Below are 27,304 nucleotides of genomic sequence, written 5' to 3'. Positions count from 1 at the left end.
AACAATAAAAGCAATGGGTTTATCCCTAGAACTATTGTAATTTGTATACAGATCTTTGTCACAAGTATTTACATCCTCTTTTAGTTAGCATGGTTGATTGTTCTGATGCACTTAAGGTCTATAGTCTTTTGAACGATACTTCATCTTGTGTCACTGAGAAAGTGGCTAAGTTTCTTTATTCTGTTTTAAAGGCACACTAGAGGATCTCATAGAAATAGTTTATGTTTATGCTTTTCCTGATGTATATGTATGCAATCGTTCCATTTTATCTTTTTTTTAACCAATTTGCTCTTTTATATATATATATATATATATATATATATATATATATATATATATATATATATATATATATATATATATATATAATGCCAATAAGGCTAATTTGACGTGACTTGACTACTGAGTACAAACTGGGAAGCTATTACAGATCCAGATATATTACAGGATAATAGAAAACAAAGCTTTGATTTTCCTATCCTTGGCAAGGAGAAGAGAATTTTGATGAGGTCAGAGCCAAGCCTTCTGATTGGATGTGTGTAAGGATGTCAGAGGGAGTTTCTGGAGTTGGTTTTAGGAAATCTTCCAAATAAGAAAAAATGATGAAAGGTCAGGGTGAGAAGGAAGTATGCAGGGCTTTTTTTGTAGCAGGAACTCCTTTGCATATTAGGCCACACCCCCTTCATGTAGCCAATCCTCCAAGAGCTTACAGTGCTACTGTAAGCACCAGGAGGATTGGCTACATTGAGGTGTGCTAAGGAGTTCCTGCTACAAAAAAAGCCCGGGTATGAAGGTTTAGCTACATCACTGGAATAAGTGGTGTCATTTAAGAGAAGAAAGTGTCATTGCTTAGTAGCTAGCTGGTGTCACTGAGATCTGTTTTGTAAAGTAGGAACGTGCCAAGGACAGGAGAGGTATTGTGCCAAAGACACAAGTTTTTATACCATTCTTCAGAGTATGCCAGCTTTCAGTGCCTGAAAGAATTTCTGAAATTTGTTTGTGCAAGTGAATTTTTCTTAGACTTTATCATTGCTCCATCATGCTTGGGGTGTCTCTCTCCATCCCTGCCTATTTCCCTGCTCACCTTACCTCCTTTATTCTATAAAGTGACCTGAAAACTATGTTTTCTTGGGGCTTATGTGTGTGGCAGAAATGACCTGGCCATGAACCTGAGATGCAGGGGAGACCGAGAAAAAGGCTACCAAAACTGAGGCTTAACAGCCATGGCAGCAATTTTATAAATTTGCCTTGACTCATTATTGAGTCTTTAAATGCTTTCTAAAAGCATGCCTCTGATAGTAACCTATGGTCACTAGGTGTCCACAGCTATCAAGATTCCCAAAAGCAGTTTCCAAATCTTGCCCTTCAACTGATACGTTGCAATTAGATGCTTCTTACCTGGTATGTGGAACAGAATCTCCCCAGAGTGATGGCAGGACCTATCACACCTTTCTTTGCTCTCTGGTTTCAAGAACAGCCTCATGACCTTTGAAATGTTTAAGGTAAATGTGTGCATTTTTCAGGCCAAACAGTGCATTTCAAGTTCCAGGTTTGCCATGGATAGTTCTAGTTTATCCTGCTTCTGTTATTACTAATGTGCATGATCCAGAGAAAAAAGTTCAGACCAATCAATTATGAGGACTGGTGGCTTGCTTCTCCTTTGAATTAAAGGTTATGATCTTAAGAGCATTTTTGATACTAAGCAGACAGCCCTTCCACATGTTAAGGTGTTTTCTGCTTAGGGAAATACTGTTTCCCCTTTGCTGCAGAATATTTGAAAATAGTTAATAATCCAGATATACAATATGGCTTGTGCGATAGTTTGCATAACAGCTTGCATAACCTCCTATACAAGTAAGCATCTATGAATGGCTATAGATCCCTTTACTGTGTGAACAGTTATGCACAATTTGCATAAGCATTTATGTTATAGCTATTTTCATTCTATTCATGGTTCTTTGGCTCCAGTCCCTTGAAGACTCATGGTTTGGCATTAAAAAATTAGAAGACAGGAAGGAAGTAGTGATTGAAAAAGGGTACATTTTGTTTCAGTTGATCTTACACAAGCATTGGAATTTCAGATATGGAAGTGCAAGTATAGTAGATACTATGAGATTAACTGGGCATAAAGCCTAGAAGAGTGGGGAAGGCAATGGCAAACCACTCCATGACAAAAAGTCTTCCAAGAAAATGTCACTCCATGGGTCAGTAACGATTTGGTGCTTTACCTTTTTATGAGTTTAGCTAGGAGATATAAGCAGAGAAGCAAGGCATGGCAGCACCTTTAGGAACAGATGTACTTAAAAAGTGATATAGAAATGAAATATATATCTCCCCCTTTACCATAATATTTTATTAAGGAAGTACAGAAAAAGAATTATTGCCAGTGGCCAAGCAGGTGAGAAGGTTAAGCTTCCTTCCACCCGGCCACCACTTCCTCCCAACAAATAAATAGGGTTACCAGGTGAGGCTGACAAGCCAGTGAACTTACTAGGAGACTCCAGGAGAGGGGAGGGCCCAACTGAACTCTGAAGCAAGTTCCAGGTGAGCTGCCTGTCTAATTTAAAGGGACTGTGTTCCTTTTAAGTGCCTTCCATCAATTGGAAACAATGAAGCATGAGGGTACCTTCTTTTGGGGCTCATAGAATGGGACCTCTTGATCCAATCTTTTTGAAACTTGGGTTGGATGAGATAACCCTGGAGGTCCCTTCCTATTCTATGATTTTATAAAAAATCATTACTGGTGTAATATGTGTGTGGACAAAAATGTTTATTATATTGATTAATCAAGTCCATCTATTCCTGTATCTGTACATAGTTTATGTAACACTGCAATACTGTATTACTTTTCTGCAAAACCCACTATGTGCCTGCAGCTCCTACAAGTATAGAGATACAAAAAACACAAGAAGACTCCTGCTGGATCAGAACAGTGATTGTTTCCTTTCGTCCATCCTGAATCTACTGTCTATCAGCTTCATTAGATGCCCTCATGTTCTAATATTTTGGGACAAGGAGAAAAAATTATCTATGTCAACTCCCTCCACTCTGTACGTAATTTTATAAACCTCTATCATGTCCCCCCATAGTCGTCTCTTTTCTAAGCTGAAAAGTCCCAGGCTCTTCAGCCTTTCCTCAAAGGAAAGGTCCTCCAACCCCACCAAGCATCTTGGTTGCCCTCTTCTTTTCTTTGCTGAGTGGCTGGAGGTCCCCACAGCTCAACTGTTTCAGGCTTTCTGGTGCAGTCCCTTTAAAGTTTCAACTGCTCCAAGCTGCTCAGTTGTTTAAAGGGGCTTTCTTCGGCAGCTATCCCCTGGAGCAAATTGCTCTGTGTTGCTGAGCTGTTTAAAGGGTCTTTCTTTAGCACTGAGCCTCTTTAACCATCTGAGCTCTGTGGAACAAACTGCTTAGCTTCCTGCAGTTCAGCTGTTTAGAGAGGCTTTCTTGGGTTCAACTCCAAGCCATTTAAACTAAACAACTCAGCAGTGCTCCACCTCTTAGCTGTTTGGTTTAAATTGCTCAGAGCTATTTAAACCATTGCTTTCAAATAGATTGTTTGCAAACCAAACTTCTGGTTTACATAGGTTAGTGTTCAAACATGAACCATAAACTGAACCACAAAAATGACGTGCATGCCCATTCCTATCTGCAATGGCCTTTTTGAGGTATGGTGACCAGAACTGTACACAGCAAATGAGGCCACAACATGGATCTGTACAGGGCATTATAATATCAGCCGTTTTATTTTCAGTCCCTTTTTAATAATCCCTTACATAGAATTGTTCTGTTTCACTGCTGTGGCGCACTGGGTTGACACTTTCATTGAGCTCTCCACTATGACCCCAAAATCTTTCCCCTCTCAGTTTCATGTTGTTTGTCCCACAGTGTCCTTTATCATGAAGGTGAGCGAAGGAAGCATAGGCTGCTTGTGGGGAGGGTGGGATATAAATGGATAAAATAAAATAAAAATTTTCAATTTCAAGTCTCCTGAACATAGTGGAGATGATATCCTTCTCCTGTGGATGGGTCAAAATGCCACTTCTCAAATGTTCTCTGAGCTGATGGAGTTCTGACTCATTCCCAGGGCATCTGAGAGATTTTCAATTGTTGTCATAGCAACTGTAGAATCTCTGAGGCTTCAAGCACTGCAGCTACAAACCCACCTGCATCCTCTTCACAATGATGATTATCACAGAGTGGGGCTAAGCACCATCACAGGTCAGCCCATTTCACTCCTGTTAAGATCCATTATGTCCCAAGGAACTGCTTGAGTTGTGTAGCCCTGCTATATACTTTATGGTCACAGACCTGCTGTTAGATTGTGTAAAGTAAAAAGATGATTATTTTTTAGGCATGTGTATAGTTTAATAGATGCAATTGTTAGCTTTTAAAGATGCTACTAGAGTCTTTGTTGTTTTAAGAGCCTACCAGTACCTTGAGGGTACTGCCACAGGAGGTGGTGGCAGCTACAAGCATAGACAGCTTCAAAAGATAAGCATATAGAGCAGAAGTCCATCAGTGGCTACTAGCCACAGCGTATTGTTGAAACTCTCTGTCCGGGGCAATGATGCTCTGTATTCTTGGTGCTTTGGGGGGGGGGGGCACAGTGAGAGGACTTCTAGCCCCACTGGTGGACCTCATGATGGCACTTGGTTTTTTTGGTCACAGTGTGACACAGAGTGTTGGACTGGATGGGCTATTGGCCTGATCCAACATGGCTTCTCTTATGTTCTTAAGGTTAACAATCTGATTTTGGAATAATCTTTTGTGAGTCAGAACCCTGTTCACTAGGAAGGTTTGTTGAAGAGGTTGCCAACTAGACAGGCAGAAAAAAGTCCTGTCCCTTTCATAGAGGTTTAATGAGCAGAAATGAACCAGTGAAGCATAAAGTTAAATAGCATCACCTGCTGACTGACTGCAGATCAAACTGATATTAAGGAGACAGCAAGGGGGCCAGTTGAAAAGATGACAACCCTACTAATCAAAGCTTATGCTACAATAAATTTGGGTGCTTTCACACATGCAAATGTTTGAGAGTGGATTTTGCCATTTCAAACTGTAAAATCCAGCAGCAAAGTGCACTAAAAGTGCTTTGAAAGTGTGTAATTTAATATGTGTGAAAGAGATGTACATTAATTGTTAAGGTGCCACTAAGCTCTTTGACTACAAGAAACTAACATAACTACTTCTGTGGAATTAATAGCAAAAGATGCCTACATAATTGTCAGTGATGCTCAGCTGCTGTTTCTGGAACTCAGAATGAGGGTCCCTTCTGTCATACCTATAGCAAGGTTACACAGGACAGGGTCTGAGTTCAGTGATGGAGGCAGGTGTCAAAGAGACAGAGACAAAGAAACATGTACAGTTTTGGGAAGACACAAAGAAACACTTCAAATTTTATAGCAAGTTAGCTAGAGGCAGCAGCAGTCTCCAAGTGTGTGTTGTTGCTTTGGGGAAACTGAGGTTGACTGAAGGATGAGCTCTACCTGCTCCCCAGCTCTTCAACCTGTATATCTGTGAATAAACAGGCATTCTGATTTATGGAGTGTTTGCATTGATTTTAGATATGCTTTTCAATATGTTTGTAAGACAAATCTCTTTGTGAATCTAATCACACGGTCTTTATTTCAGATTAAAGGATTCCAGTATAATGAGAGGAGAGCAGTCTCTAAAATTAAGTCCCAAAGCAAAACGGGCTAAGCAAAGTTTACTGTTGGAGGAAAAAGAAAATACATCTGTTGATTATGTAGTGCCTGTGTTCACAGGAAGGTATGTCTCTTCTGTTTCAGAATGGATTTCTTACTAATAGTAACATAACTAAGTCCTTCATGTCAGCCTTTGTTTTATAAATAAGGAAGACCTGGAAAAATGGATAATGAGATTATTATTATTATGTGTTGTAATATCTTTTATGAAAAATCTTGTTTTATTTTGATGAAATTTTTGTGTTGTTGGTATGGCTGATTTGCTGATTAAATAAAGACTGTGATGATGATTATATGATTTAATCAGTGTCACACACTGAAAATGGTATCCCAAGCAGAATGATTGAATAAAAAAAAAATGATATCCTTTTGTTTTTTACAAGAGTATAGGCCAAGGTAGCCAGATCTCATCAGTTCTTGAAAGCTAAACAGTATCATTCCTGCTTAGTACTTGGATGGGAAAACACTGAGGAAGACTAGGGTTGCTGGGCAAAGGCAGGAAATGGCAAACTACCTCTGAACACATTTTGTGTTGTAAACCTTAGGAGGTTTGCCATACAGTGGCTGCAACTTAAAGGCCAATTCCGCCCCCCCCCCCCCCAAAAAAAAGCCCTCTGCTTAGGATGGCACTGGAAAAAAAGCAGTGGAATCGTGACCTATAAAGACATTCTGCTTTCAAGCAGTCTGTGCATAAATTTGTGCATAGGCTGATTTCCTTGATGGTCATCTTAGATATTTTCTGTATGAAAAAATATATTAACAGGTAAATTAAGATCTCTGATCATATGCAAAATGTTTTATGGTAAATGTATGCTGTGGAGCAAAAGACTGTCTGGCACCCTAGGCAAGGCTAACTTCTGGTGCTCCCCCCTGCAGTGATAATGTCACTGAGTCGCTTGTGGGGATGACCAATTCAGTGCCCCCCAGAAGGCCAGCACCCTAGGCAATCGCCTAGTCTGTCAAATGGCAGGGCTGGCCCTGCCTGAGCATTTTCTTTTCTTTTCTTTCCCCTGGGATATGATGTCTTATGGAACTTTTGCCATCAAAAACTAAATGTTCTGATAGAGGAAACATTGTAAAAATTCCTTCTGTCAAATGGTCAGAAGAACAGTGTCTCACACCTATTTGCAGTCATATGTCATTACCAAACAGGAGTTGTTACATGATTAGATACCTGACTTGTGTCAAGCTTGTGTGCTTCTTTCCTCCAGGGTGAACTGGGAAGAAAAAATGGCCCAGTAAAAGCACCATGCCCCTACCAAAGGAGGGAGCAAAGGAGAAAGAGTCTGCACAATTCAGCCATGTGCCTCCCCCCCGGCCCCTGGCATGCATTTCAGCTGAGCTATGCATCTACTTCCCTACCAGGCATCAGGCTTGGGCTGCCAGCTTGCAATGGTGACAGTTACCACCTGCCCTGCAATGGGCAAGGGCTGCCCCATACCTGTGTGCACCCCTTTCTCCTTCTAACTTGCTCCTTCTCTAGTACTCAGAGCTTGACTGAACATTTCTAGTTTAATTAACTGCACCATCAGAGGACCAGCTAGATAAGAGGAGGAAGAGGTGTCAAATGAAGGTGCCTCAGTGAATAGGACTTTATTTATTCCACAGCATCCAGACTTCATATTAATCCCAGTTTAAAAACCTTGGTTTCTGTGAAAGCTGTGGTCAGCAGACAGGAGGGGGTGAAGTGCCTCCTGGAGTTTACATGGCCAGCAGACAGGAGTTGGGAAGTGCCGCCTGGGGTTTCTGTTGCTAGCAGGCAGAAGGGAGTGAAGTGCCCCTGAGATTTCCATGGTCAGCCAACATTAGGGGGGAAGTATGCACTGGAGTTTCTGCAGCCAGCAAACAGAAAGGGGTAAAGTGCTCCTGGGAGGCACTACACCCCCTCCTTTCTGCTGGCTGGGGAAGAGGGGGAAAGTGCTCCCTGGGGTTTCCTCAGCCAGCAGACAAGTGAGGGTGAAGTGCCTCTGAAAGGCCCTTCACTCCCTTCTTTCTGCTGGCCAGGGAATGCTGCAGCCAGCAGATGGGGTGGGTGGGTTTGAAGTGCCCCTGGGGTTTCTGCAGCCAGCAGAATAGGGGGAGTCCCCCCCCCCAAAGAGGCACTTCATGCCTCTTGTCTGTTAGCCTTGGCTTTCCCCAGTCATCAGAAAGGAAGGGGTGAAGTGCCCCCTGGGAGGCACTTTATGCCCATATTTAACTCTCTGGTTTTGCTCCCTGCTGCTTTGAAGCAGCTTGGAATCCTGTGAAGACACATCGGCAATTCCCAAGAAACTGTCTAGATCTCAAATTGCTGGACAGCAGCTACCATTCAAATATCTAACTGTGACCATTCATAGCAGCAGCAACAGTAATGTATCACCATAAACTAGAAACAAAAAGATTCAGACCAGCAGTACAATAAATAAAACTGCAGAAAACCTCACAAGTAAAACAGTCTGAGAAAAATTAACTCAAAATACAAAAACCAACAAAAGGCCTGGTGCAGAGATATCACATATATATCACCAGATGTTATCTGGTGCAGAGATATCATATTTGGAGTATGGGAAGGGCATTCTACAAGCAATGCACTGTGATAAAGAAGGTTCTGTCTTTGGTGACTGCTCACCTCTGAAGGCCGAGGGCAGAGGAAAAGTGCCTCTGACATCAGTTTTAATTGTTTGGCATCCTCTTATGGGTTCATACTTTTGCTTTCATGTTGCTAACAGAATATCATAGTTACAATACTTCCCTGCAAGGAAGCTTCCAATTATAACTAGAGATGCTGAGAATTTCAGCAAGAATATGATCACCAATCAAACTTACCTAAACTGAGCTAATGTTATTGTGCAGTAAGTAGTCAGAGTACTGGACTAGGACTCAGAAGCCTGGGGTTAAGAGCATCACTTGTCATGAAAACTATGGGGTATCTATGGGCCATTTTCACTTAGCCTACCTCTCAGCATTCTTGTGAATATTAAATGGAAGGGAGGAAGATTCATGTGCATGCCCTGAAGTCCCTTGAGAAAGGGTGGAAAAAAATAAGGGTACTTGATTGAACTCATTTGTCTACAAGTGGACCTCGCTCCTTAGATGGCTTTATTGCTGTTGTTAAATATTTGCTTTGAATGCTGTGTTGAGCAGCTTTGTGACTGCCAATAGCTACTGCTGGTACTGTGTCATGGCTGGATTGTGCCTTGCTAATAAATTATATTCATAACATACAGGATGCTGCTTACAGATATTTTTGCTCCTGTACAGTTTGTAAGCAAAACCTTCTTGACTGCTGGAATAGGCACCTATCCCTCTGGGTCATGGTTGGATCATTAAAGTAATCTGCTTGTCGAGTCCACAGTCACTCCCTGTTTGCCACCACTTTGCACCTGCTGAGTCAGATGCATTCTTTAAATGGCCAACATTACATACATGCTGAACCTTATCCCTGATTGGGGCAGATCAGCTGCCTCTCCTTTCAGTTACTAATGCAGGAGAGATATGCTTTCCCCAGAGCTGTAACCCTGTTCCATATTGAGATGTTTTAAAGGATTAATTACAAACTTGGGGATCCAATCATACACATCTGTGTTATTTCCATAATTCCCTTCCAGTTCCCAACAATTTTTATCTCCCATTTTTTGACTCTATCTTTAGGCAGGGCAGGGATCTTTTTATAAATAACAAGTGATGATACAAGTCAGCTGAACAATTGTTTTTGAATTGTATAAATAACCTGGCAATGGAGTTTGAAGGATGGATCATACATTATTAAAAAGGCATTTAATATTTAATATATTATTTTTTATTTACTGAGTTGAATGTACCATCTCATCTTACTTCACTTTTTATATATCCATTGGATTTTTTTCCTGATTTTCTCTAGTGTAAAGGGTTTCCCTTTGGATTGGTGTTCATGGGAAAAAGAAGTATGAGACCAGCTGTGATAGAGGTTAGCAGGCCACAACTCTTGCAGCAGTTACCATTCCATAGGAATGCTAGGCAACTGTGTGCAATAAATCTGAACTAGCAGAGAGCAAACAATCATGCCTAGAATCCATCAACATGCCTGCCTGGTGACTGATCAGCAGTACAATCCTAAACAGAGTTATGCTTGTCGAAGTCCACTGAAGTCAATTAGCAGTATCCTGCCTTAGGTTAGAGGATGTTCCTTCAGCCTAGTCTGCCTTTCTCCTGGTTAAGGAGACTTTTCCCAATTAAAGTGACTCTTCCTCAGGTGAAATGCAAATTAGGCTAGAGAAAGGCTGCGTATTTTGCTTAAAGCAGTGGTAGGATGGAGACCACTATTTGTTGGTATGCCTCACCTTTTTTTTCCTTTTCTAGTAAACGCTTTTGTACCAGGCTTGACACAAAAGGGTAGTGACCTTCTTTAGAAGGAAATATTGCTGCCATTAGGTGTCAGGTTGAATTCCTGATTGGGAAATCTACTGGCAAGCAAATTTAAGTGTGAAGAATAAAGTTTTCCTTGCAGAAGATTTGATCCTGTGAGGTGTAAATGGAAAAAGAAATTGACTCAACATAGTTTGAACATATGAACATATGAAGCTGCCTTATACTGAATCAGACCCTTGGTCCATCAAAGTCAGTATTGTCTTCTCAGACTGGCAGTGGCTCTCCAGGGTCTCAAGCTGAGGTGTTTCACACCTATTTGCCTGGACCCCTTTTGGGAGATGCCAGGGACTGAACCTGGGACCTTCTGCTTCCCAAGCAGATGCTCTACCACTGAGCCACCGTCCCAAGTTTGACTTGTGCAAGATTTGTGCAATCCCTTGCACAAGTGGAACTATTCTACATATGAAACTATGCTAAACTTTTGTGCAACAGCTCCCACTCTCACCCTAATTATTTCATATGCCCAACTGTAATGCAAGATCTGGTGCAACAATCTCCTCCGTCTCGCATATTGTACCTCAGTGAGCTATTTTGAGAACAAAGAAGCTGCTAGGTTCACTTCCTGAAACCCCAGGCTTGGTTGCACAAAACCTTGTGCAAGCAGAACTGCAGTTGGAGATACAATAAGTTTGATTTAGAGCAAACAGCTACTTTTGTCTTTTTCTTGTATTTCTGCTTGTACAATTCTGTGCTGAATCCAGCCCAGTGGCTTCCCAGAAAAGTGCACTAATTGTAAGAAAAAGTAGTATTTCTTTAGAACAAATGACAACAGTGACAAACAAGTGATACATATATACATTCAGATGAGAATTAATTGGCTTTAGATTCAGCTAGCTGTTTAAGAAATATTGGGGAGAATAGATTGGAAAGAAGGAGCAGCGTCACTTCTGTATTTTTAGATCCCTTTTCTGTAAACAGCAGCTTGTGTCAGTATTTCTTAAGGTGCTAAAAAACTCATTTGATCCATTGTCATATGTCTGTTGGCATAAAGACTGTGCTTTTGTGCCAGAATGGGATGTACTATGTAACACCCATGCCAACTATTTATTCTCTGAAAGATAATAGTCCAGACTCACTCAGCCATGGGCAAATTGTAAATCATGTCTAAATTCTCTTGCTGGATTAGATTGCAGCTTTCCATCAGCAGTTTATGTGTTGAGGAGAGGCAATGTATTTTTAAAAATAAATCACAGATCTCCTTGGAGCTGACACATTTGCTGCTATTCTGGTTGAGAGCCAACAGCCAACCCAGTGGAGTCTGGATCTGTGGCAAACAATAACTTCAGAATGGTCTGAGGTGAATAGTCTTTTCATTCTGTTTCTCACAGTAAAAATGATGACATAAGTATTAGGTTGTGAATTATTAAGTGAAGTTAAGCAGTTTTATCTGTACAACCCTTCTCTCCCCCAATGGAGCCAAAAGCAGTTTACAATATTTTTCTCTCCTCTTCCTTTTTATCTTGACAATCACCACCATGTGAGGTAAATTAGGCTAAGAGAAGCTTCCATGACAGAGAAGGGATTGGATCCTGGATGTCTCCAATCCAGCACTCTAACTATTACATACATGTAGATAGATCCAAATAGGCAGCCGTGTTGGTCTGAAGTAGTAGAACAAAATAGGAGTCAATTGCACCTTTAAGACCAACTTAGTTTTATTCAGAACGTAAGCTTTCGTGTGCATGCACACTTCTTCAGATGAGGAATGAGGTACAGTAAGCAGCTTATTTAAATCAATGGGACTTCAAAATGTTCAGCAAAAGCTATGGTTAAATCATGGCTATTATTATTAAGAGTTCCAGTGTTACCTTATTGGTAGATTAAGTGTGAAGAATAACATTTCATTTTTATTTTATTCCTCTGGAGATGTGTTTATTATTAATTATATAAGAATGCAAGAGGTGATATTCACTTTTTTGTCTAGAACAACCTAGATAAGACTCCCAAAATCCGTTGTCAGGCTTTCTTTCTCTTTTAACTTCTCTAAATAGCTGGCATAGGACTGCAGTTCAGCTTAAAGGAAAGGAAAGGCCCCCTGTGCAAGCACCAGTCATTTCCGACTCTGGGGTGACGTTGCTTTCACAACGTTTTCACAGCAGACTTTTTAACGGGTTGGTTTGCCATTGCCTTCCCCAGTCTTTTACACTTCCCCCCCAGCAAGCTGGTTTCTCATTTTACCGACCTCAGAAGGTTGAAAGGCTGAGTCAACCTTGGGCCAGCTGCCTGAATCCAGCTTCCGCCGGAATCAAACTCAGGTCATGAGCAGAGTTCAGACCACAGTACTGCAGTACTGCTGTTTTACCACTCTGCGCCATGGGGCCGTTATAAGACATTTAATCCACCCACTCCCCCTGCCTTTTCCCTATATAAGGCCTCTTCTGGTAAATGCTGCTTGTCCTGAAAGGTGTTTTCCCATGCTTTTAAAAATAAATCACAGATCTCCTTTGAGCCGAGACATTTGCTGCTATTCTGGTTGAGAGCCAACAGCCAATCCAGTGGGGTCTGGATCTGCGGGATGGCAAACAATAACTTCAAAATGGTCTGAGGTGAATAGTCTTTCCATTCAAGTAGTGAAGAGTCACGCAGTGCCTTCAGAATTTATATCAGGAAAAGAGTTTAGGGAAAACACATTCTGATCCAAATAAGGCCTCCATTCCCAGAAATGTAGGGACTTTATCTCAGATTTCTAATTTCTTTTATAATTCTATCCTGCCTTTCATTGGTTACTAGAAAAATTTAGTAGGACACAGTTTTTAAGAGCTATCTGTTTAAATGTTTCTAATGCTAACTTTTGCTGGCATTAGATACCATGATGCTGCTAACCTTAACCATGAACTTTAAGTGTTTAATTTTGTGTGTCCCCCCCCCTGATTTTTTTAAAAAATAGAGCAAGAGGAATGCAACTAGATGACATTGATCATTAGTAGCTTCATTTGGGCTAGGGCTCACTGCAACTCAGTTGTTTCCAGTGATAGGGCTTACCTCCAGAACATGCGATATAAAATTAATTTCCCTTGAACATGCTGAGAATGTATTTCTGTCATCACCTAGGGTGCAGTCAGATGAGCACTTTGATCTGTTTTCATTGCTTCTCCCCAACTGATTTAAAGTGCTCATTCAAACAGCCACATCTGTCCTCTGTTCCCCACTCATCAACCACGCGTTCTCACCCCCAACTTTCCCAACACCAGATAAAGTCCAGTGTTTTTGACTGAGCCAGTCTCACTGCACACTTCCAAGATCTGATCTCTCCATACTGTGTTTGTGCCATTTGGGAGGTTGGAGTCTTCTGCTCCCTAGCTGCCATTTTCTTTTTTACTGTTACCAATGTGCACATAACCAATAATCGTCCAATGGCGCATAAGTGCTTATGTGCATGGGCAAAGCAGACTATTTTTAAAAAATAAAACTGCCTACCTACCCTCTCTGTGGTGATGGCGCGACAGCAGTCTGATCACTCGATCACAGGGTGAGTTGGCTAGATCCAAGTGTGCAGCCGTGCAGGTCTGAACCAGTAGAACAAAGTAGGAGTCAAGTTCACCTTTAAGACCAACAAAGTTTTATTTAGAATGTAAGCTTTCGTGTACTCCAAGCACACTTCATCAGATGAGGACTCAGGTACAGTGAGCAGGGGTATATATAGCTGGTAGGCAATGATTTAGAATGCAAAATGGTACAAATTTAAGATCCAATGACAGAATAGAAAAATTAACAAATTGAGCAAACCTTTGATCTGGGCAGCATGAGCATGTGAAAGCAATAAAACAGTAATATGTCAAAATGTGAGAATGTCGATCAATCACTCTATTATATAAGCCTGGGTCAAAAAAGAGGGCATTACTTTCTCAGAAGTTTTCCCATTTAACTAATTTACCTTTTAACATGTAACATCAGGGGTCGTTTTGTAGAAAAATAGGTGGTGGAGTCAGGGCCAGCTCACCCATTAGGCAAACTAGGCCATTGCCTAGGGCACCGGAAAGGTGGGGATGCCAAATTGGGCTCCCCCTCCCGGTGCCCCAGGCAAGTACCTAGTTTGCTTGCCTCCTCTGCCCCACGTGTGCCTGCCACCCCTCCTTTCCCTTCCCCCACCCACCCTTTCCTCCCTTCCCTTTCCGTCGCTGCCCGTCAGCCTGTGTGATGACAGTGCACTGCGCAAGGGCTCCGCAGTTCTCCATCCCACCCCCCTGTGTCACACCAAGGTGCGGCACCCACCCTTCCTCCTCCTCCCTTCCAGTCCCTTCCTTTCCCATCACCTCCTGTCGCTGCCTGTGCGATCACAGCACTGTGCCAGGGCCCTACAAGCCCTAACACAGCATGCATCTTATCTTTAGAAGAATGGGCCCTGCGAGCCCCGATGCAATGATCGCGTGGGCAGTGATGGATGGGAAGGGGAGGAGGAGGAGGGGAGGGGGGAGGAGGAGGAGGAGTTGGGCACTATGGCTCAGTGTGGCATGGGGAGATGAAGCACAGCACTGCGTTGCAGCAGCACAGGGGGCAGCAGGGGGGCACCTGCCTAGGGCGCCACGCACCCACAGGCCGGCGCTGGGTGGAGCTCATCCAGGGATTGTTATGCAGCTGCATATACTATTCAATGGACAAAGAAGTGGAACTCTCAGAAGGAAGAGGTGGAACTCTCAGAAAGGTTCAGGAGCTATGCTCCTGTGAGCTCCCACTGAATCTGAAGCCTATGTAACATACATATAGCTTGCCATTAGAAGAAAAATACATTAAAATATAGCGGAAGATGGGTTTAGTATATAGGTGGGATTGCATTTCTGTGGAACAAATAGTTCCAGAGAAATTAGAGGTGCAGCCAGACTTGTAGTCTGACCACATCCTGAGTAAGTAGAATGAGGCCCAATACATTAGAGTTGAGAGAAAGAACTTTCAGATGTTGAAACTCAGCATCCCCTTTCTTAGAAGGTGAGTATTAAACAAGCTGTAACAGAAGCAAGTCTGGTTTTTAAATTACTGCTATAATATATTCCTGTACCTTTAATTATTCTAAGAAATTCTATAGCTGAAGCAAAATTTACCCTGACAATTTCTTGCGTGAACTCTTCAGAGATACAATTAAGTGACCATAGTGGGAGGTTTATTAGTCATAAAATCTATATGACATCAAAAACAGAGAAAATATTGATAAGCATGACATATTCTGATGTCTTTTCCACCTCAGATTAACAGTCTCCTCCTAACTGAAGATTTTACAGGTTGTGTAGAAGGGCCATTATGTTTAGAAATGGAAAGACTAGGCTGTTAACAATTATCAATAGAAAATCTTTTGTTTTCTCTCCAATATGTGATGGAACATATTCTTAATTCTTCTAGACAAATCCACATCAGTGGAATTACAGACACAGAAGAAGAAAGAATTAAAGAAAGTGCTGCATATATTGCCAGAAGGAACCTTTTTGCAACTGGTGAAGGAATTAGTGCAAACAAAAAAATAACTTCATCTTCTGTGGAAGAAGAAAAAAATATATCAAGAAAAGTGGCAATACGAGAGTCAGCTGAACGGACAGCCCTAAAGAAAACGGTATTAAATCACTGATTCATCAATGTGAATTAAAAAAAAAAACTACTTAAAACATGGGCATGATTCAGTCATATCCCATTGTTCAATTTGCTTAAATAAACGGGACATAAAGATGCTTAATTATCACGGGATTGTGACCATAGAGTCTCCCTGTTCATATAATCTTATCATTGCTTATATATAATTCCAGTTTATATATAATTTCCCTATGGTGGTAGCCAAATTGGGCTCTCTCATTGGCTTATGGGTACATTCCATGCACTTGACAAATAATTCATGTGTCATGTGTCATCATGTGTCAGTCACCACCTTAGGTGGGTGGGAAGACACCAAAGTTGGGGGGAGTGAATGCCTTCGCTTGGTTGAGTGGGTGGGAAGACAGCAAGGAGGGGCACTCTAGAAAGAGCCTCTTTCTAGAGCCCTTTGTATTTTCCATCACAATGGGCCTTATTCCTAATTCACTGTATTTACCTGACTAGCAGCTTTAATTAGCTGATGCTGAATGAGTCAGTTTGCCATTTAAAAAAAATTTTTTTTGCCATCATTTCCTTTTGCTTGTAGCAAATAATTAGTCCATTTCATGATTCCAGTTTACTGTAGGCTATTTTCATTGGCACACATTAATGCATTTCCTTTGGCAGACCTTTATGGAAGATTTGTGGAGATTCCTTGGGAGCAGACCCTGTACTTATGTCAAGCCCAGATACTAGAATCTATCACCTTTTTTCTTTTCTCCCAGTCTTTACACCAAGCGAAAAACCTCTATCCTAGCTCCTTGTCTTGGCTGTCTTCCTTGTTTATTATGCACATGATCACCTTTTAAATAGTCTTGTGAATAACACTGAAGGTCACAGAAGCTGCTGCTATGTATATTTCAGTACCTTTGAAAATTCATGCTAACGTTCTGATACCTCTTGGTTAGTTTTATATTTTGAATCTTAATTATAAAAAATGTAAAGTAGTTGGAGCAAACATTTTTGTGTAAAATTTGTTTGCTTTGTATGTTCTTTTCCCACTGATTTTATTTCCATGAGAAACACTTAATATGTTTTAATTTATTTGTTGAATTTTTATTGCTTTAGTGTTACAGGCAGATTTTATTTATTTATTTATTATTCAATTTCGATCCTGTCCTTCCTGCAAATGGGCTCAAGGCAGGTTACGACATGGATTAAAACAATCAATCAGGCATAAAATTATAAAATTTGAACCTCTAACATGATGGCGTTCAGACAATTGGTGTCCCAATAATATTCAAGTAAAGAGATGGTGAATGCTCTGTTCTCCACCAAGCCAAGGCCTTATCACGACAAAGTCTACAATTTTTTGGGACAGGTCCTGAATAAAGTATTGTATGCCTATTTTCTTGAAAGAAAGAAACTATGAATTGTCAGGTGCAAAACTGCATCTGTGATCTCTTCTCATACCTCAGGGCTGGTCAGACCCTAGGGCAGGGACCTGAATCTGCTGGGTTTGGTCCTCAAACTTTTTGGGAATTCAGACCTGAGTCTCACAGATCCGAGTTCAACACTGTAACGACTGTGCCTTATTTAGTAATATTGAATAGTGCTTATGCATTCTTTAAGGATAAAGTGCCACACTGCTGTTTTAAAAGCTGGCAAAGAAATAGCAACTTAAGACTCATCTCTGCAGAAACAGGATGTGAAAAAGCATGTTTTTAAATGTATTTTCTATAATGCCCTTGATATTTTTTCCCTCTCTGTTATAGAACTCATTAAGTCTAAATAATGCATTTTAAAATGAAACATTTCTCTTGCAGTTAAGAGAGACAGAAGAATTTCACAGGAAACTGAATGAGGATAGTCTGTTACATGCTCCTGAATTTGTTATCAAGCCTCGCTCCCATACTATCTGGGAAAAACAGAATGTCAAACTACACTGCACTGTTACTGGCTGGCCAGAGCCTCGTCTTACATGGTAGGTTTAATTTGTTTATATCAGTATTATACATTGGTTTAATTATTTGTTTTTCATGAAAAGTCCAAATTGGCATACATATGTAATAGAATCATATAAAAACTAGAGTGTTCAAGCATAAAAACTACACAGAAATCAGAGGAGTAAATGAAAATGGAACGAAGGAAGAATCTCAGCAAGACTGAAGCTGTATAAGGGAGATGAGTAGAAAGAGCCAGCTGTGTGTGTGAGAGAGAGAGAGGAAGCAAGAGAGCCCAATCCCTCTGTTCATTTTGCATTCCTTTCAGAAGCAGTTTGCATAGTAAAGAGTTCACTAGAACCTGAGTATGGGATAGATGAAAACTGCACTCCCTAGGCCTCTCTCTCTCTGTAAATTTGTTGAAATATAGCAGATTGTTACATTCAGCAACTCCAGTGAGTAAAGCTATCTATACCATTGCCCCTGGGAGATCACAAAAGCGTGGGCATGCAAAATGTTTATTGTCGCTGCTCTGTGTGTGTGTGAGAGAGAGAGTGAGTGAGAGTGTTCACTTTCATTTTAGTGGAAGTGCAACTGCTATGGAACCATTTGAATGCAAAAACGAGGAGGAAATGAAGACTGTATTCAGGGGAACTGCACTGCTGTATTTTTATTTATTTAATTTTAGGGAATGGGAAAGTCTCCCAGTCCCACCCCCAAAGTTCCCAGATATTTCCTGAGCTGGACTCGGCAACCCTATCATTAGTTTACCTCTGGGTTTTATCCCGTCAATTGCAAACTTGACTGCTGTGTGGGGATGGGAATCCAGATTTTCAGGTCCATATGGCAGCTGTTCTTCTTGATCTTGTCCCCATAGCAGCCATTACCCGGCCCCACTACTAGGAGCCTTATTTTAAAAATCAGCACTAGAACATTGTTATTTTGATATACTATTGTAATAGGGTTGCCAGGTCCCCTCGGCTACTGGCAGGGGATGGGGAGGCATAGGGTTGCCAGATCCAGGTGGCAACGCTATGCCTAAAACTGCCTCTACATATACATACATATATATATATATATATATATATATATACACACACATATATACATATATAAAAATTTATTCTGTAGATGTTTGCTTCATTATATCACAGCTACATTTTTGTTGTTGCTTTATAGGTACAAAAACAATGTGCCGATAAATGTCCATGCTCATCCTGGCAAATATGTAATTGAAAGTCGATATGGGATGCATTCTCTGGAAATTAACAAGTAAGCAAATATGCCACAGTCCAGTAAACTTATTGCCATCGGTTTAGAATTGTATCCTAAATTTTAGAATTTGTATAGTTGTGCCTGTATCTTTTGAAGATACTTCTATAAAGTTAGCAATGTCAAAAAGCTTAAGCAGAAATTATTTTAATTGTCCACCTGCACATGTGACTGAATCATCTAGTGTGAGTTACTGTTAGATTGTGGCTGTCATGAATGGTTGTCTTACAAATATCGGTGCTAGATTTGACAGCCTTGCTACCTCCTCAAGTCATTTCTGCTATAATTGCAATGAATGATTTTGTTTGGGCCTACAGTTTTTACTTATCTTAGCATGTGTTTTTGGTTGTATTTCAAACATATTGAAACCAAGGAACATTAAGTTTACAGAAAATACCAGACAATGGTAGCTAAAAGGAAAAACAGCCCAGTCTTAATCTATGAATTTAGATTTAAACAGCTTCATAGAAATTATGACTGTGATTTTGTTTCTTTCAAAAATCCCATAATCTTTGTATGAGGGTTTATAACTATGATTAAAAAAAAACAACAATTTACCAAACTTTTGGCCCCTTTGTAGTTAATCCATTAGGAATTCCTGCCTTTCCTTTCAAAATCTGGAGCTCTTTCTTATTTTCATACTAAGGCCAACTGTTCTTTATGACTCATGGAGCACAGTCCTAAACAGTGCTATGCACTTTGAAGCTCATTGTCCTTATATACATAAAATATATAAATTCCATACAAAGTACAAAATTTATAAAAACCACAAGAATCCTTGATATTGTCATAATGCATTCTATCTTTTATGATAATGTTTCTAATCTAACATATCCTAATTAGTTTCTCCCAGGTCATGGACCATTATTGAATTCACATCTCTACTGTATCTGAATCTGGTCAGGGCTTTTTTGGTAGAGAAAGCCCAGCAGGAACTCATCTGCATATTAGGCCACACCTCCTTACATTATCATTGTGTTGCACAGGGCTTTTTGTGGGAAAAGTTCAACGGGAACTCATTTGCATATTAGATCCCACCCTCTGACACCAAGTCGGCCGGAACTGCATTTCTGTGCGTTCCTGCTTTAAAAAAGAAAAAGAAAAAAGAAAAAGAAACCCTGAGTCTGGTTAATAACCAAACACCATAGTCTCTCCAGCCTTTTTGTGAAATTTCTTTTTTGTAACACTGTTATTATAACTATAACTTTAGTAAGCCACTGATTAGCTTTGGAGAAGTAGCTTGCTTCCAGAATCCAGCAAATAGCAATATAGTTGCTGTTAACAAATTTAGAATGATACTCTGAAATCTTGTAAGAATCATTAGGACTTAATTTAAAAGCATGGTCTCTAGCTAAAATAGTATTTTTAGCTCTCGCCCTAAGCCTGTCCTACGGGAAGGGTGGGCTAAAAATTGAATAAAATAAATTAAAAAATAAATATTTCCATACCCCTTTCTATGAAGACAGCCACAATTTCCCAAAATCTGTTAACTCCCTCAGACCTACTACATATGGGAAATGTTTGACTTGTGGCTTTGCAAAACCATCATTGGTGTTGCATATTCTGGCTAACCTCCATGGGGATAAAAGTATTTGATCCAGCATTTTCATTATTATGCTTTCTTTAAATAAGAGACAAACTAGGGTGGGGAAACCTATGGGCTTATAAGGGTGTGTCTCTGCTTGGGATTGCACTGGGCATTGATTTCAGGCAGGGCCCTGTAACTCTTCAAACTTTATAAAGACAGATGACGTCCACCTGCCTAGTGGAGATCTGGGCCCTGCGGGATCTACTTTAGTTCCTCAGGGCCTGTAAAACAGTGGACATCACTTGTTATTGGCCTGCCCCCTTTCATTCCATCTCAGTGTTGTAGGACCTGCTGAACCTGGACAATAGGCCATGTTTGTGAGGCAGAATTTGCCATTTTAGTCTCTACTGTTACTCTGTAATTTTAGATTTTATATATTTTAATTGGTTTTAACTATTGATTGTCTTTTATGATGTAACCCGCCCAGAGCCTGTTCTGCAGGAAAGGTGGAATCAAATCAAATAAATAAAAATATATATTTCTTAACGAAGCATAATTATAAGCAACAGGCTCTGTTGGTGTTGGGGTCTTTACAAATTCTAATTTCCCATGGCTGCAGGGACCAGAAGGAAACCAACCACTATTGCTCAAGGTACATATTCTGGGATAATGTTGCTAGAAGAACAAAAGTTGTATATGTTTATGGAATGTAGCCCTGGAAAACATCTGGATTAAATTATCACTGGGACAATAAAAACAACTTGTTTGTGAACAGCTACCAAATCTCTTTGACATGAGTCCATTAATGGACAGAATGTGATTTGCATATGACATGGCATAAAATGAACAAGACATTTAGTTCACATTGTGTTCTGGAGGGTTAGTGGTCTAATGGAAAACCTTCTTATGAGTTGGCAGCTGAAACTATTCCTGATATATGAGTACCTCCTGAAACAAAAACACCTACACTCTTAGAGCCTGTTTTTGCATATGTTTACTCCTAAGTAAGTCTTGCTGAATTCAGTTACTCCCAAGGAACTATGTATAGGATTGCAGTTTTAGTCTGTGAATTTGATCATAGGATGGGGGAAAGGTATGTTAAATTCTACTAGATTATATCACCTTTACAATTAAGCTTGGTATGAAACTAGATGTACCAACAAAGATAGAAATTTCAGATGTAAGAACAGACTGTACCAACATTGTGAGGGTATATAAAGCAACCCTTAATAGTGGTTTTCTTCTATAGGTTGCACAGAAGTGCTTTTCTTTAGCATATAAATGGGTCTGCATGAGGGGCAGAAAGCTTTGTCTGATACTTTAGAGTAGCTTTTAGCATTTGAAGTAGGTACTGAAGTCAATTTTTTTTAAAATTGCCGCCCTGAGCCTGCCTTGGCGGGGAGGGCGGGGTATAAATAAAATTTTATTATTATTATTTTATTATGATTAAAATTGAATTTCCCATTTCTACCTACTTACATCAAAATCTAAATGCTGGTGTACAACCTTCTATCATTCATTTTGTTTGCTATTATGTGAAATATTTTTCCTGCAGTTTCTGAGATCTTGTTGTTTTCTTCTTCCTTTTCTCTCTTCCCCTCTCCTCCTAAATAAAGACTATCTTGAAACGTGGTTTCATTTACACAGAAATTAAAGTTAGAGCCAATCCTGTAATCTTGTTTGGACAATACAATTAATAATATTTTCATTAGTAATGGGAAACATGAAGTAAAAGGACATCTTATGTAGTCTATTCAGGAGAAGCCATCTTGTGGGCACTTAACACCAGGCCACAGATTCAGTGGGAGCTCACAGGAGCGCCGCTCCTGAACCTTTCTGAGAGTTCCACCTCCTTGTCCATTGAATAGTATGTGCAGCTGCATAACAATCCCTGGATGAGCTCCACCACCTATTTTTCTGCAAAATGACCCCTGTTTAAAACTATCCATGAGGGTTTTTTTTAATTTTAGAGATGCTGCTTCCCAATAAAACAAAAACCAGCCCAAGTCACTGCATCAGATTTATATGTAACATTTAGCTAGCCCAGTACAACAGCAGAGGGAAAACAGAAACTGATAGTTCTGAGCCCTTTTCAGTTGTTAAAGTTGGGACATATATTGCTTACATACAAGGACAGGTGCTGCACACAATTTTCCTAACATGCATGTATGTAATGGACAGTAAATGGTTAATACTTTAATCCAGTCTGAGAACCCTGAGTGACAGAAGATTCAAACAGAATTCTATAGTTGAGAGTGTCAGTTAGGAGTGGCAGAAAGAAATGACAGTTGACTCGGAAGGAAGATTAAGAGAGAAAGAGAGGATGAAGATTGATATCCATTTAAACCTGAGGGAAATAGCTCCTAGAAAAGGGGGCAGTGATCCCTACACAGTCTGAGTGGTTAAGAAGGGAAACTGGAACTTGAATGCTTTTTAATTTCACTTCTTTCACCCAAATAAGTATATTGGAAACAAAGAAGCTTATGCTCGTTTATGGAAGTAGAAACTGCCAAGAAATCTCTACCCTTGATGTTTAAAGACCTATTAAAATAACTAAAAAGCTATGTGTTTGTGACAAAATATCTTTTGTTTATATTTATACAAAGTTACCTCGTTCCTGTTGCCTGACCATTTCCCCTTGTAAGTACAATACAACAGATTGTTCATTTTGAGTTACCATCAGCCTCTCATGTGCCAATATCAAACAAAGACAAAAGAATTTCAGTTGGTCCCTCAGATCCCTAGACTGGGTCAGCAGATATCTCTACACAGTTAAGAAACGGGGGGCAATACAGATAGAAAACAAAGAAAGAGGAAGGGCTGTCCAGCCAAGAAGATGACAAAGGAATCCTGTGGTGAATCCTCATAGCACGGTTGCCATTTTTCATGAACCAACATATTTTCATGCTTTGGTACATGTAAACACCTACAACAAACCTAGATTTCCAATTACATGTTCCAAAACTGGACACTATGGCTGTGATCATACACACTAAATAATGCGCTTTCAATCCACTTTTCAACTGGATTTTGCCAGTTCACAAAGTAAAATCCAGTTAGGAAGTGCACTGAAAGTGGATGGAAAGTGCATTATTCAGTGTGTGTGATCACAGCCTGTGTTGCCTTGTTTCTGTAAAATGATGACGACTGTACATACCAGGAGATACATGTAGAATGCTTTCCTGGTATGTGAGGTAGGACTGCCCCCAAAGTAGAATGAAGTTTTAGTTCAGTGGAACCTTTAAGACCAATTAAGTTTTATTCACAGTATAAGCTTTCATGTGCAAGCATACTTCATCAGAAACAGGTAAAACAGAATTTCCCAAACCCTTACTTATAGGGGATAGAGGAGTTGTTGTTGGGAAGGGCCAGTAAGCATCAAGATGCATAAGTACTAAATGATTATAGCTGATATTGGATGTAAGAAAGATCTGTGAATGGCAGTAAATTAGCATACAAATACAAGACTTAACAAACATAAGTGGGAATGAGATTTGAGTCCAGTGGCACCTACAAAACAAAGTTCAGTTCTGGGTACAAGTGTGAACTGAGAGATTAATGGTGCATTTACACTACACTCAATAATGCATTTTACATCCAGATTTTTACTGTGTACAGCAAAAATCCGGATGTAGTGTAGTGTACTGTGAACGCACCATTAGTATATACACATCTGAAGATATATGACTCGTCAGAAGTGAAAAAATCATCAACCTCTAACCCCAACTGGTTAAGTTTGGACATAAGAACTGCTGACCAGGATGAAATATATGTGTCTCTTTTCATACAATCAAGAAAACTGTTAGTATCTGTTCTAAAGTGAATTTTGAGCCAGAATTTAAACACTGCAATCCAGGCTTTTGTCTCCATCAAAGACTGACCCACTTCAGAGCAGAGAGCAAAGTAGGACACACATTTTGGCATACCAAGAATTTGTCTAAAGAATGAGGCTTGAATGCCCTCCACTTTCCTGTAAATGCTGAGATCCATATAGGGATACCATAGAGAATTTGGGCTAGCGTTTTAGCTTTAAACATCCTAATTGCTGCCAGAACTAATTGGTTGCCCCTTGCAAAGAAAAACTGTTTAATTTGGGCAACTGAACATTTAGCCAAGTTGACGGTGTTGTTACGATGTGAAACCCTGCTTAACTTGTGATTAAAAGTGATCCCCAAGTATTTAAAAAAAATTGTTTGCTCAGTTGTTGAGTTGCCAATAAACCATCTCTGTGGGTGCCAGCAATTTGAAAAGACAACTACTTTAGATTTGGCATAATTGATAGAGAGTGAATTACAATTACAGTTGACATAGAAGGCATTCAAATACCTTTGCAGGCCCACACCTGTGCAAGAGAGGATGGTTGTGTCATCGGCATAAAGTCATAAGGGGACCGCTCGGCCTGCTAGTTTAGGCGGATGACCATTAATAGGGTTCAAAAATTGTACCAGGTCAGCTAAAAATAAATTTAAAAGATGCGGGGCCAGCACGCAACCTTGTTTAACCCCCTTTAACACTGGGATTTTGCTAGTCAAGTCACCACTAGAAGAAAAATTGACTTGGTAAAAAGTATTAGAATGAAGTTTTCTCAAGAGAAACAGCAGACGAGGGTCCATTCCCAGGTAACCTAGCTTAATCCATAGTTGGGCTCTATCTATTGAATCAAATGTACCCTTCAGGTCGATGAAGGCAGCATATAATTTTTTTGTACCGGTATGCATATATTTTTCAGCAAGGAAGGCCAGAGTGCAACAATGATCCATAGCAGATTTGCCTTTGGAGAAGCCAATTTGTTCAGGACCTATGATGTTGCCTAGGCACATACAGTCAGTTAATCGGAGTTCTAAATGTTTGGCATACAATTTGCCCACTATAGATAATAAACTAATGGGGTGGAAATTTTCTGGTAACTCCAACCCCCTTTTTGTAAATTGGGATAATTATAGCATCAAGCCAAGAGTCTGGGATGGAGCCATGCAGATCAATGAAAGAGAACAATTTTGCAAGGGGCAAGAGCCACCAATTGACAAACTTTGTGAATACTTCTGAGGGGGAAGGCCATCAGGGCCTGGTGCTTTATCCACTTTTAAATCCTTCAATAAATCACTGATTTCCTCTAGAATTACTGGAGGCCAGACCGGCATATCAGTAACTGTGGGGTTTGCTAAGATAGGAGGGGATACTCATGGAGCAGCAAAAATGTTAGAGAAGTAATCAACCCATGTTTGTGCAGAAATATTTGGGTCAGTAACAGAATTGTTTTTTAGATTACCCGAAATGATTCTCCAGAAAGCCTTATTATCATTAGATTTTATCGAGTGGTAAAGTTGGTCCCATTTATTCTGAAAGAAAACTTTCTTTTTGGATGTAATAAACTCCAGGAAGGCTGTCTTACAAGCAATATAGGCCTTAATTTTTGCTAGATCTTTGGAGTGACAGGCTTCTATAAATAGTGCTCTCAATTCTTGTTTCCAAGCGAAACAATCTGTATCAAACCAGCTAGAGAAACTGGACCTAGACAAGATCACAGGTTTAGCTTTAGCACTACAGTAATCAATTAATAATGAGAATCCTGAAAGGATTGTATCACCTGAGTTGGAATTGTATTAAATTGAGATTGTTGGAGTTGGAGGAAACGAAACTACGTCCAACAGACCCTTATATTTGCTCCCCAGCTTCCTTAGGTCTTTATACTTTCTGCGGCAAAATGCCCCATTATCTATCAGACTTAACCATTCCAAGTCATTGCAGGACATTAATATTGGTTAGACTGAATGTGTTTCCCTCCAAAGTTTTACAAGGGAGATATCATCAAGTCCCTTTAGGCAACAGACTCAGTTCCTGTGGAGCGAATATTCCCAACTCAATTCAGCATATATTGTTTGATTATTCCTTTATCATAATCTCCGTAAAGATTTATTTTGCAAGCTTTCTTTCTCCCCAGTTTTGTCTATTCTGCCACCCTGTTATTATTTATTGAACAATACTTAGGGGGAGGTTAGCAAGGCTGTGGCAAAATTTTTGGCTGACATCCTTAGATTTAAATCTGACCATGTATGAATGCATCTGTAAGCTTGGTTTCATTTTGATTTTATCTCCAATGTTTAAATTTTTATATTCTGTGTATTTTTATTTGCAACTGTTATGCCATTAAAGGTTTGGTATGGTATGGTATGGTATGGTATGGTATGGTATGGTATGGTATGGTATATACACATTAAGATTCACTGAAACAGATTTCCTCAAATATTGCATATAGATGATGGGGGGTTAGTTGCCAAGAAGAGCTAATTAGACTCAAGATACCTAAGTAACTGAGCAATTAATTCAGCTAAGATTGGACTAACACATTCAGTAAGACATTAGGTACATAACAGTAAATTGGTATACAGATAATAAAGCAAGTAACAACAGATATGTGAGTCTAGTTGCACCTTTAAGACCAACAAAGTTTGATTTCTGTATATAAGCAAGAACTAAGTGACTAAAATGTGTTGTGAGAAAAAAAGCGAATATCTCTGTTAAGTCCGGGGGGGGGGGGTTCTATTGTTCTAACTGTTGTAATAACTTGTAATTCAGCAATCTCCCATTCCCATCAGTTTCTGAAGTTCTTTTGCAATAAAACAGCCACTTTGATGTCCCCCATTTAGTGTCCTGGAAGGTTGAAGTGTTCTCCTACAGGTTTCTAACAACAACCCCCGACCCTGTATAAGTAAGAGTTGAGGAAATTCTGTTTCAGCTGTATCTGATGGAATGTGCTTGCACACAAGAACTTATACTATGAATAAAACTTTGTTGGTCTTAAAGGTGCCACTGGACTCAAACTTTGTTCTGTTGCTTCAGATGAACATGGCTACCTCACCTGAATCTGCCCCCAAAGTAATGACTGAAAAGAGCTCTGATCAAGTTATCAGAAAATCAGCTGGTGGTCTTGTAATATGAAATGTGAGAGAAAGCTGGGTAGAAGGGAGGAGCAAGAA

The 27,304-nt window shown here is 40.0% G+C and overlaps 1 protein-coding gene across 3 annotated transcripts in view; it reads left to right on the top strand.

Moving 5' to 3' along the window:
- MYOM1 (myomesin 1) overlaps window positions 1-27,304 on the top strand; it is a 99,014-nt gene that overhangs the window by 8,807 nt on the left and 62,903 nt on the right. For all 3 annotated transcript variants that reach the window (XM_060243932.1, XM_060243931.1, XM_060243930.1), the window contains exons 2-5: window positions 5,632-5,769; window positions 15,423-15,630; window positions 17,411-17,568; window positions 18,707-18,799. In XM_060243932.1, the coding sequence (XP_060099915.1) occupies window positions 5,632-5,769; window positions 15,423-15,630; window positions 17,411-17,568; window positions 18,707-18,799 (597 nt within the window). The remainder of the gene's footprint in view (window positions 1-5,631; window positions 5,770-15,422; window positions 15,631-17,410; window positions 17,569-18,706; window positions 18,800-27,304) is intronic.

Source organism: Heteronotia binoei, chromosome 7, assembly GCF_032191835.1.
Source record: "Heteronotia binoei isolate CCM8104 ecotype False Entrance Well chromosome 7, APGP_CSIRO_Hbin_v1, whole genome shotgun sequence".
Taxonomy (NCBI): domain Eukaryota; kingdom Metazoa; phylum Chordata; class Lepidosauria; order Squamata; family Gekkonidae; genus Heteronotia; species Heteronotia binoei.
This window is presented reverse-complemented; position numbering and strand designations above follow the sequence as displayed.